Source organism: Antedon bifida, chromosome 7 (assembly GCF_963402885.1).
Source record: "Antedon bifida chromosome 7, ecAntBifi1.1, whole genome shotgun sequence".
Taxonomy (NCBI): Eukaryota; Metazoa; Echinodermata; class Crinoidea; order Comatulida; family Antedonidae; genus Antedon; species Antedon bifida.
The window spans coordinates 2316638-2329589 of record NC_136232.1 but is presented as its reverse complement, the minus strand read 5'-3'; the positions used below and the strand labels follow the sequence as shown (position 1 = coordinate 2329589).

At 32.5% G+C, this 12952-nt stretch overlaps 1 protein-coding gene across 1 annotated transcript; it reads left to right on the top strand.

The window, feature by feature from the left end:
- The first annotated feature begins 334 nt into the window (after window positions 1–334).
- LOC144847840 (phosphatidylinositol-glycan-specific phospholipase D-like) lies at window positions 335–12925 on the top strand. The gene is made up of 25 exons (XM_078704376.1): window positions 335–457; window positions 1170–1228; window positions 1652–1730; window positions 2130–2227; window positions 2616–2726; window positions 2970–3018; window positions 3267–3327; window positions 3842–3949; window positions 4160–4187; window positions 4855–4994; window positions 5285–5474; window positions 5919–6046; window positions 6906–7095; window positions 7192–7302; window positions 7421–7489; window positions 7855–8014; window positions 8255–8307; window positions 8813–8910; window positions 9268–9461; window positions 9944–10156; window positions 10476–10535; window positions 10764–10876; window positions 11214–11240; window positions 11615–11659; window positions 12299–12925. The coding sequence occupies exons 1-25, from the start codon at window positions 376–378 to the stop codon at window positions 12383–12385; spliced, it is 2553 nt and encodes an 850-aa protein (XP_078560502.1). The 5' UTR covers window positions 335–375; the 3' UTR covers window positions 12386–12925.
- Window positions 12926–12952: the final 27 nt, after the last annotated feature.

Below are 12952 nucleotides of genomic sequence, written 5' to 3'. Positions count from 1 at the left end.
AGATAATTTATAAGCTTAACAAAAGTAAGCCCGTGCGACTCTTAGGCCCTATCACTAAGAAAAGTGAAATGCTTTAGTAACAGGTAAAAGATTAGGTCTATATTAAAATAGAATGTGTATCTTTCTTTTTTTCTTAACTTGTTGACAATGTTGCTTATTTTGTAATGAATTCTCCTATCTACATTATTCATATTACAATTTTCAGTATTATAACAGTATATTAGTTAGATAGATAGACATCGTACAAAAGTGCGACAAAGATTCTGATTGACTGAGGGCAGTGTTTTGCTTTGAAGAAGCCGAAGATGATCACGTGCGTTTGTTATGGTTTTTAAAGAAGTTGTGCTAGCAGACGATCAGAGGAAGCATTAAACAATGTCTCTTGTTTCCTTGTTAATAGTATATATTTCTATTTCACCTGTAAAATCATGTGGCATCACAACACATATAGAAATTGGTAATTCATATACCAAGGCATTGACCTAAACTAGTTTTAGTTAAATTAGGCGTAACTAGTAAGATTATCTATGAGAAAGTATGACTAGCCTCTAGGCTAGCTAGGTAGTAGGTTAGGCCTACTGTATCTACTTTACAATATCCATTGGCATAGTACAGTAGAAAGAAGGAGAGAGAGGTAACCGCTACCTAGATAGAGAGGTAGCGGGGCCTAGGCCAAGCCAGATTTTATTGATAGATATAGGATGTATTGATATATAGACAGTATCTGATTTAAAATAAAATGTTGGTTGATAGTAATAATTGTTAGAATGTGTTTTATTTTTTTAAGTTTTTAATATTTTAAGAGATATTAGGCCTAGCCTATCTGTTTTTTCCTTAACACCTCTGCCATTCCAACCCCTCCCCTCCACCCTCATCAACCCCCCCCCCTACTCACCCACACAACTAACCCCTCCCACCAAACCCCACTAATTCCAACATCTTTCCCAAGTAAATAAATAACAGTTACGTAATATAAAAGTTACATTATTAATTTAGTATAACTCACAAAGGCCCATTAAAATGCATTGCTCTTAGTGAAGTCTGTAACAGTGGACACTTGTATAGCAAATGCTTCCCAACTCAATTTGATTCTTATTGGTATTCCTGCCATCAAAGCCTAGGCCTACATATCTTTCTGGACCTTTCAAGTTCTTTTATTTTTACTTTAGGTCACCGAGCAGCAACTTATTTTGAATACACTGATCAATATGGAGTAGACTATGGAAAGGTTTGTGGCACTAACAACTAAACTAACAACGATTAAATATATATATATATATATTCAGGTTGAAATTATCAGACCGTTATATATATATATATATTAAACTAATGTTTTCTTTTGAATCCTTCTTTTGGTATTAGTGGTAGGCTAGCTAGGGCTAGCCAAATAAAAAAACATAACAGCAATTGGAGGTTCTATTTTGTAATTATTGGATTGATTAAGTTCAATATGTTTGACCTTTTTTTTAGTACAATTCATAATCGGTGTACTTGGAATTTTGTATTTCACTTTAACTAACTGTAGAATTGATTTTTTGCAATATTGGACCAGTTCATTGAATGCTAAGATACAAGCAGCAATTTGTAGTGTGGTAGTTGAAACAATTGTGAGTTTCTGATATTTCTTTCCTTGTTTCTTGTACTGTACTAGTTGATAGCTGCACATCAAGATGCATTCCAAGCTGGTAATCCTTACCCAGATACTTTTTATGACTCATTGTGTCATCAAGGTTAGTGTCAGATCAACACTAATATTTATATAATTTTGACTAACTTTACAGTTATGCCTTACAACAGGAGAAATAACAGGTAATCTAGGGCCACTCCAACTACAGAGGTTATTTCATTCCACAATCAGCGCACCATACTTTTGTTTACCACTATGTACACCATACTTGTTTTGTGCCTGCTGTTGACAAATTAGTTTTTTGATCGAAAGGACAAGGCAAAGAGGGTAAACCATCATGTGAAAATATACACAAGCAAGAAGCACGAACATGTATTGAACCTGTGCCATTTCATACACAAGTTTGATTCCTTATCATATTCAGGAACCTTGAATTTTTTTCAAATATATATATAGTTACTGTATATACAAACTAGTATTGTTTTTATCCATTATGATTTAGGACAGTTCCATGGCGTATCTGAAGACACCCATTGGGCACCCTTCCTAAACGTGACTATCAACTACATAAGAAACACTTACCCACAACCATGGGATACAGTGAGTACATTTGTAGAATAAATATACAGTAGCTTATATTGATGTTATATTATTACTATATTGTATTAATATTTTGTTTATCTTTATGAATTATATTTATGTTAATTTAATTTTTATTTTTAGATGTTTTATGTCATCATTTTGTATTTTTGTGATGGTCCCTAATGATCAGCTTCGGCTGGATGGACCACCCTCGTAAAATATTGTTGAAGTAAAAAAATAAAAAATGATAAAAATAATGTTATTTTATTATTATATTATTTTTTATGTTATATATAGTACATAAAACATACATAGATTTCAGGTCACTGATTGGTCAAAAAGCAGATGATAGTTCCAACCATCATTTAATTATGAACTTTGAGTAATTTTGTTTTTTAAAAAATAGGAAACGCAGAAACTGGTTGTTTTTATGTTGGGTTTTGTGTCTCATCAAGTTGCGGATATTTCGTGGCATAGTCTTGGAATTGAACAAGGTTTCCTAGCAACAATGGGGCAGGTTAGAGTTTAGAACTTTACAAAATGTTTTTGTAAAAACATTTTTTACAAAAGAAAGTTTTACTAAAGAAAGTACAAATATTTAGATTGTTGATATATATATCCATACATGGCGTAGAGTTTGATAAAAAAAAAACTCACTAGCCTTGAACACACCTCTAGATATGTAGAGTATCTGAAAATGTACTAAAACTTTCATTAAAAACAAAAACATTCTTTTAACTAATTTAAATTATTTTTTTAGGTAAATTTCTTTGGATCATTTTCAGCAGCACATCCTGTAGGGGATGAAGGTAAAGTGGCTTTTATATTCTTATAATTAAATTACTAATATGATGATGATATACAGGTAAACAAGTTTTATTCTAAAAGGATTAACCAACCATTCTAGTGAGATTAGCACATCCAAGCCTCGCGGGAGAATTCCCATATGTGTTTGTCAATTAGTCTTGTTTCAATGAATGCATTTTATAACTTTTTATAATGAATAATCCAATAAATGTATACAGTATTGAACATTTTATTTCCTTGTTTTGTCTAGGAGGTGACGTGGTTGCCCAGTTTGAATTTGACACTAGTTATATAGGCGAGATCTCAGAATGGTTAGTGACATGATAATTGTGTTTAAATGTTTGCATGTTATGCTTACCCAAACATATATTTGCTTGTGATAACAAAATAATAAAGAGAGAAAAAGAAATTGTTTTCCTTTATAGCTAAATGGTTGATTTGTAAGGGCGCGTGATGCAGTGTGTTAGGCATTGGCCTTCTGAGGATGTGAGGCCAACGCTCATCCCATGCTTTTTGCCTTAGACAAGATACTTTACTTATGTTTGCCTCTTTCCAACCAGGTGTAAATGGGTACCTGGTTGGATCAAATGTACGCTACAATACGATATTATTTATTGTCATTTTAGCAATGGGGACAAATTAAATTTGGTTGGTTTGTTTACATTTTTATTTACATACAATTATGTAAAATGTAATTGCACTGATTACTAGCTGCATAATTGTGAGAACATACATGTTTGATCCAATGGGGTAACAATTTGACCCGCTTAGAAGCCTTGTACATTAACTGCTATATTAGATTGACATATTATTATTTTTTATTAGGTACCTACCAATTCAGGATCTTGTCAACATCTATCAAGAGTACTACCAGGCTAACAAAGTGGATGCCTCGCTGATTGAGGAATGTAGTGCTCTAATGTTCTTAGGCAGGTTAGTTTAAAAAATATGTTTATTAAAAGCTCTATCCAGGAGTTTCTAATGATCTTTTGTAAATTTTATTTGATTCTTTTGTGTAGTTATTAGCTCTAATGTCATTCTAATATTGTGTTTATTCTTGTGACTTTATTATTAATTAACAACTAAAGCTGATGTCTATGATATATTTACTTTCATTATTTTATTGTACTGTATATTTTATAGACTTGGAGAGAAGTTGGCTATTTCTAAGGTTAGTGTCTTCTATAATCAAATAACATTTCTATTAGTTTCAACTTAGCAAACATTTTAGTATTGAAACCATACGAAGGTCAATAATACATTTTCAACATGTTATTAGTATCCAAAATAGATGTATACTTTCACTTGTAGTAATTTATTCATTTAATATCAGTTTCACTGTACTATATTACTTTATATGAATTCATCAAGCTATGGACAAAGCTGGAACATAATACTGCTTCTTAATCCATACGATTTTGAAAAAATACAATGCAAAAGATAGAAAATCAGTGGTGTAACGGCTATGAGTGCTCAGTGGCTAAACCCCTGAGCAGCCAAATGCAACTGCCCAGCATTGGAGGTCCCCTAAGGAGTGCTAAACCAGGTGCCTTTGCCCACTGTGTTATGCCACTGTAGAAAATGTAAATGATCTTGTGCACTACGCAGTATCTGTATCTTTCTCAAATCTCTTTACTAAATGGGAGAAAATCCTCTTTTAGTGTTATTTTCATTTGTTTACATTGTTATTTTTTGTATATGCAATTGTGTTATTCTAGAATAAAATAATCAATCAATAGAACAGTAGGTACCCTTATTTCAAAGTCCTGGATCTGGCAGTGTAATTGTCATTCTTGATACAGGATATTTAACATATCTGTATCTGTCTTTGTGTTTAGCTGTATCGAAGCTATGCTTCCAAATCACCATTCCTTATAGAGGATTATCAGGACTACTTTCTTGGTGGTGTAGATGACATGGCCGTCTGGACTACTAACCTTTGGCGTACGTCACTCTGGATGCTTCAGACTGGAACTGAGTAAGTGAAAAGCAATAACATTGTTCATAAAGCTCTGTCTACACTATCAAACTTTATGTGACAAAAAAATATGATATGCCCATATATGGACATGAGGATGTCATATCACTACCATATTTAAGAATATCACTACTATATTTGGGCACACTACACTTTTTTATCAAACTAGTTTGATAGTGTAGACCAAGCTTAAAGTATGAAGCTTTCCATGTTTGATTTAATAATTGATTAAACTTTATTTTTGAAATAAAACATTTAGAATTGAATAATCAATATTTTTAAAATTGCAGAGATTGTCAAATCCCACACAGTACTTTGTTTATTTCCTGTCCGAATCAAACGGATGTTTACCAAAACCAGCGGAACATCAAAACTACTAGTCTCCATTCCAGACTACACTTACATGGTTTGTCATTGGATGATGTAAAATACAGAAGAACTGAGCGAGGAGTCTACATCACTGCTTCCCCAAGACTAAAGGTTAGTTTAGTTTCAGTTTTATTTCACACAACATATTACACTATATATACATTTATAAATAATAATAAAACGTTTGATTGTGTGTGGAGATTACAATAAGCCATAATGGCTTTAAGTCTGAACTTCCAGATAAAACAATAAATAGATATGGTGATGACTGAAAAAAGCAAGTAAAAAAACATACAAGATATGCACTTTAAATAGGTTGGATAGTTAGTTGAATTAATTCAAAAGAGCTTATATTATTCAACAATGTCAATGCGAGGTAATTTCCCAATTGATCGTAAAACGGTACTGGGTATGATCAACTGACGTTCCTGCGCTCCACAGAACATCCATTCATAGAGACACTAATAAAGGGATGAGAACAGGGTAGGGACTCCATAATAATTACAATGTTATGAAGAACAACATTTTATTTTGTATATTTTTATCTTTTTTTAGAGAAAATTCAAGTCATTGCAGAAGAAAGAAATGATAAAAAAGCAAAAATTAAGGTTGAAATCATCACATTATCATCAAGAACCATTAACGACATTATATGTTGAGAATGCATATGCAAAATTAGGATGGTAAGAAAAAGTATTGTATGTTTGCTATTCACAGTAAATGGCAGCTGTACAGGAGCTGATGACTATGCCAAGACCATAGCCTGGATTTTTACAGGGGGGTTCTTGTTTCCAACAATTAGGGCAAGTGCAAGAAACTGAAGAAATGATAGATTTAGGCCTACCTAGTAGATGAAAATAATTTGCTATAAGTTAGGCCTATTTACTCTAGCACTTTTTCTGTTGGACTCTAGTTTGAAAGGGACACTTCAGAAAAAAGGAGGTCTTTCGAACCCTACGAACCCCCTGGCTATGGGCTTGCTAACCTCTTGATTACAGATTGAATCCCTTGCTACCCTAATGCAAGACAATGTATGTAGATATTGTCTCCGTTTATGCTTGTGTTGTATGTTGAGTCCTTGACACATACATTCACTGTAAGGTCTATTTTCCATGATAGATAGAGTAGGTTCAATTTAAATTAATTGATGGCATATCTTCATCCTCCTCTGTTAAGACTCGCGTCACGAGTAACACCCTTGCCATAAAATCTTTACACTCATTGCCTCATCCTTCGGATGGTAAACCGTTGGTCCCATGTACATATATTGCATGCTAAAGAATTTAGTACACTATTCGAATAGAGTAGGAGATTGTCTCATGATGATCTGATAGGTGCTGCATGGCGTGAGGCTGTGGATGGTCTGATATGAATTTTCTCCAGTTTCCAGTTTAGTTAAGAATAAATACCTTTACCTAATTATCTTAAGTAATAATATGCATTTTTATACATGAAATAAAAGTGGGTGAAATCCTCACAAAAGAGAGAAAAAATAAAGTAATAACAAAATAACACCTAACCATGATATACATCTGAATACAGGAGTTTTATAACAGAAGACCTGAATGGAGACGGTGTAATGGACCTCATTGTTGGTGCTCCCGGATATAGCATAAACAACAACATCCAGCTAGGCCGTGTTTATATCATCTATGGGTCAAAAACAAAAGGACTGCCACAGGGAAAGATTGACTTGGATGTGTCTGCTGATGTCCATATTACTGGCCTAAAGGTAGACATGTTTGAATCTAATGGGTTATATTATAATACTTATTAAAAGCCAATATCCTTTTCAAATACCGCAAACCACTATGTTTGTCTTTTGTAGAAAAATGGTCGATTTGGTTCTGCACTTGCTGTACTGGACATAAATTTAGATGGAGTCGCTGACTTGGTTGTAAGTGCGCCCTCTGTTGGATCAACAACTCTCTCGTATTATGTAAGTCAGTGTTCCTCATTCTGTAGTGATTATGTAATGCAGTTCAAGTAAATCACATCTCTCACTGACCTATAAATCGGTGGCAATCTCTTATTTCTATTTGTAATTTATTTAACAGGGAGAAGTTTCTATTTATCTAGGAGGCAGCAAACATTTTGGTTCTCCAAATATTACTATCAAGGGTCAAGTAAGTAACTATAAATCAAAGCAAAATGATATATGAGTAATAAATTAATATGAGAAAAATAACTAAAACAAAAAATAAGGAGAAAAAAACTAATAGAAAAAATGATATATAATCATATATATAGCCCTAAAGAAGAAATATAGACAATTATAGATGACAAATGATTATGTTTTTTTTTTTGAATTTACAAATTGTTAGCATTATTTTAATGTATGTATTGATGTTGAAATGACATAAATTTGGGACATGACCCGCAAAAGAGAGAGAAAAAAAGAACTCACTTGTCCCTTCAATGCCATAACTGCAAACTCTCCATTTAAAATTAAAAGTTGTAAAGATTTATGCAGTGTATATATTTGTCTTAGGATATTGCAAATGATTATTATAATTTGGGTTGGACATTAGCTGTTGGAGATGTGAATAGAGATGGACATAATGACCTATTAATAGGGTCACCGTTTGCATCTGCTGGGGGTCAACAAAGAGGCATGGTCAATGTCCTGTATGCAAACCACAAAATTAAAGGTAAATACATTTTTTTTTCGCCTGTGTATGGTTACCTTTTTCTTTTCCATTGTGTATCTACTGTTTGTATATGTTTTTAAATGAAGTGAAAGTTACTGACTTTTATAACTATGTACCCACTGTATGTACCCTCTTGTCTCCACAAAATATTTGCTTATAAATTCAGGATTCTGTCTTTCAGACTTAAAATGCACTTAGAGAAAAAAAAGTACATAATTGTTACTGTTCATATTTGTTTAGGTCATCAAGTCATGTCTGTTATTGAAATGGATATCACACTCAATGGCGATCAGGTACTTTTTAATTCAGACTTTAGCTTTAAATTTCGGGTAACTTTTATTATTTGTTTTAACTTTTTGTTATGGGTCCTAGTGAGACAACTATCCACTTCTAGCTAGGGTCCATTGTTTTTGTATTTGCATATTTTTGTTTTGTGTCATCAAAGATAAGGGCATGGGGCGCATTGTGTTGGACGCTGGATTACCGATCATTGCTTGTATCCTTAGGCAAGACACTTTACTTACATTTGCCTCTCGACCCCACCCAGGTGTATAAATTGGGTACCCAGTTAGATGAAGACACAACTTTGCGCTGATTACTAGCTGCATTATGAAGTATGTTTCCATACATGTTTGATCCAACAAATGACCGTGGTAATAATGCTTGTAAGGCGCCTTTGAGCATCTATTATTCATGAAAAGGGCGCTATATAAATGTGGTATATTATTGTTATTATTAAAAGTGATATGTAAGAATGCTAGTTACTATGTTTGTTACTGTTTGTATTGTTTTGCTTAGGATTATGGTTGGTTTGGTAATAGTATCGAGTTAAAGAAAATGAAGTCTGGTAAGACATTATTGTTTGTGTCACAACCCACATACAGGATTTGTTCTGTGTAAGCTTAATATTATTTGTTGTTATTTTTTTTATAATTGTTTGGTTTATAAATAAAAATGTTAATATTTATGTACTAATAATAATAATAAACTTAATTTCACCCGTGGAAGTCAGTTGGCATATCTAGCTGTCTTCTGACTGTTGGCTGTAAGGTTATAAATCATACCCATTACCGTTTTGATTGTACGATCATTTAGGAAGACACCTCGCAAATCTTATTAATTTTTAGTCTAGTCTCTTGACTGTAAGGTTATAATATAAATCTTACGCAGTCCACTTATAGTTTGAACAATATACTATATCAATAATTTTTCTTCATTTGGGTGTAAAAATATGATCTTTATTTTACCCACAGTGAAGGCTGCCCTCATTCCGATAATGACACACAGAGTGTAGGTCGCATTCTTGCTTACGATGTGAAGAACATCAGTGAGCCAGTGTTCTGCCTTCATGGTGAAAATACATTTGATAAGCTGGGATCTTCTATGGCTGTTGGTGACCTGTACAATGATGGCAGTGATATTCTTGCTCTTGGAGTTGATACTGGAAGTAAGATAAATGCATCGGTTAAGCTCTGTTCACACTATCAAACCAGTTTGACAAAAAAGTGTGATATGCCCAAATATGGTAGTGATATGCCCAAATATGGTAGTGATATGTCCATATATGGGCACATCAAATGTTGTTATCACATAAAGTTTGATAGTGTAGACAGAGCTTTACGTGACTCATTAAGTAGAAAATTGTATCATAACAACCAAAAAAAAATATTTTCAATCACACTTTATTTCTTTTTGGAAACATGTGGTGTACCACAAACTTTACTAAAGCCATATATGGACACGATAACATCATATCACTACCATATTTGTCAAACTAGTTTGATAGTGTAGACAGATCTTTACACAGGGGGTTTGATACTAGTGTAATTTGTTGTGACATAGGGATGTTGCATTATTTTTACAACATTGTCATTGCTAGTTTAAAAGTTTTAACATTTTTTAATGAACCATCATTAATATTATTTGTAGATGTTACAGGAAAGATTCTAGGCATATCTAGCAATTTTCATCAAGCCGGTTATTTACAACTGTTGAATTTAACCAAAATGTCGGCCACTAGTGATAGCTGCGATCAGATGCAGGCTTCATCCATTCCAGTGGTTGCAACCTTCAAAGGCGACAGATTATATTCACGGTTTGGAATGGCTGCAAAATTCCATGATGTTACTGGAGACAAAATAGGTAAGTTTAAAAGAAAAATAAAAATATATTGTAAATCATACAGTTTAGACATAGACTCTGTTGAGAGTAGCAATTGGCCTTCATTGTTTGTGTTCTATTTTAGATCTGAATATTGTGTTTTATTTTAATCTTTGGCCACCATACCTAAAAATGCCCAACAATATTACCACAACACTAAAGCTCTGTTTTCACTATCAAATGTGATGTGCCCATATATGGACATGATGATGTCATATCACTACCATATTTAGACATATCGCTAACATATTTGGGCATTTGATAGTGTGGACAGAGCTTTATTCTGTTTTCTTCTTTTCAGGTGACCTGATTGTTTCTGCTCCATACAGAATTGATGACATCACTGAAGAAATTTTTGGAGGTAATTATAGTTGTTACCATTGTTTTGTAAATAGAATCTTGTTCCTTAATTAAATTATGTGATCTAAAGCTCTATCTACGCTATTAAATTTTATGTGACAACAAAATGTGATGTTGGTCCCATCCTTCACTAATGTACATCTTAGTGAGAAGTTAAATAAATAAAACTGGTAACCTGTAACACTACTGTACTTTTTATATCTTTTACTATTTCTTGTGTGCTTATTAGGAGATACTGGTTCTGTATACGTGTTCAAAGGAGGTGAGAGTCTTGGCAAGGGTGATGTGACAATGCAGTGTAATGGGCTAGTAAGTGGTGTGGAACCTTGCCCAGCTGAAAAAGTATGTATTATTCTTTAATAAAACTTTGGGCTAGTGTTTGCAGTTCTGCTAATTGAGTGATTGAATTATATTTATTTTTGTTTTGTTTGAAGAACACACAGTACCTCTCATATAATGTATATACAGTACAAATACAGGAGATAAAGGCCTTTACATTTTGAAATATAATTCTTATGTATAGTATTATCAAATCAACATTTTTCTTCTTAAAACTACTAATACAGGCTTAAGTAATAAGTTTGCTGGATTGATTGATAGCAAAAGAGTAAACAAATTATAAAAGGATCAAAATCAAACAATTAATCAAAATAATGTTAAGAAATTTTATGTTTTTCAGGCATTTACTTCATATACAACAAACGAGGTAAGTTTGATTTGATTTTCTTAATACGAATATCATTAATACTGATAATATGTAATTGGTCAGATGTTTCCCTATTCTTTTTGTACGTTATACTAAGTATATTAGGAACACCTGCTAAAAATGTTCAAGTAATTCTTTGGTGGGCTCGAACCCATGACCTCCAGATCACCAACCTGGCTTTCATACCTCTAGACCACTGAGCTAAGGGTTAGATTTGAGCCCAGGTAAGCGGCGGGGGCTGCACCACAATAGTTAATAGAATTATCATCTTACCTATAATATGATGTGGATGTTAAAAGTTGATTATTTATACTGTAATAATACTGTATTAATACTGTAATATACTATAATAATACTGTAATATTTATTTTTAGAGAGGATCTCATTTTGGTAAAGGAATTGGAAGCTGGAAAATACAAGTAAGTTAAATTTTGAAAATAAAAATAACACTTAACAACTTCACATGTATGCACACACAATTATTTTGTATTCACAGCTTTTTCCAGTTGATTCTGTGCTGTTATATCACTTTGCCTTTTCAGTGCATGTCTTACTTACCCCCTTATTAGTTGCATTTATTTAAAATACTGTGATTTCACATAGAAATTATGTAATTGTCTTCTTACATGGAACTTGGGCCAGTATAGCTATATGAAATACTTCTTATTAAAAATTATAAATTAATTAATAGGTTAAGCTACATGGGTTAATCATGTTTCTTCAACGTGCTCCACTAGATCATGTTAGGGTGATTAACAAAAGCTCTGTCCACACTATCATACTTTATGTGACAAAAATGTTATGTGCCATATATGAACATGATGATGTTATATCACTACCATATTTAGGCACTTGTCAAAATAGTTTGATAATGTAGACAGAGCTTTAGGTTGATTAGCTATTTGATCATTTAGGTTTTCATAAAATGACAAGCTTGATCATGATAAGTAGAACCATTATTAAAAGTTAATGTGAATCTACCTAGTGAAACAATTTCCTTTTTATTGTGGTACTATGCTGCAGGATTTTCTGCTAATTTGATGATTGTTACTTTACAGAACTCTACAGCGCTGGTCGTATCGGCAGTGGGTAGTAACTTTGGCAGCAGACTCGCAGGCGCACTGTACTTATTTACGGTTAAATAGATTAAGATAATATACTTTCTACCATTCTGGCAAACTTATCTACAGCGACCTAATATCATAGGATTTTATGTTGGGTGGGCAGTGAGTCTAAAATACCATACTCCCGCTCAGTACCACCTGCGCTTTACACAAATATGCAAATTGCTACTATATGAATATGCTAAAAAATTGCTTGCTAATTTTATTATAAATTGATTTATGTTTTGTACTGAAAATTATATTTTGAATTAATAGATTTTTAAATTATAGATATCAAGCACTTTATAAACAAAATGTGAAAATGAAGTTTCAAGATTTGTCACAATTTTTTAAATTATTGATAATATATATAAATTATGGTTTGTTTATTGATACATGTGTCCATTACCTCATGAATAATTTATTCTAATAGAGACCAAAATTAGAAAATAAAACTTACAACAACAATGCAACTTAGAAAAATAAAACAGTGTATTTTTACGATGAACAAAATATATAAATAGAAATTAGTATACTTATTATATATATATATTAGAACAAAATGTTATTTACTTTAAAATTTGTGTGCAATAAGTTAATTAAAAGGTA

Excerpts from the sequence above, each read along its gene's own strand:
- LOC144847840 (XM_078704376.1), top strand. The coding sequence starts at position 376 with ATGTCTCTTGTTTCCTTGTTAATAGTATATATTTCTATTTCACCTGTA. Across the intron at positions 3,950-4,159 it reads GCTCTAATGTTCTTAGGCAG|ACTTGGAGAGAAGTTGGCTA; the intron begins GTTAGTTTAAAA and ends TATATTTTATAG. Across the intron at positions 11,660-12,298 it reads TTGGAAGCTGGAAAATACAA|AACTCTACAGCGCTGGTCGT; the intron begins GTAAGTTAAATT and ends GTTACTTTACAG.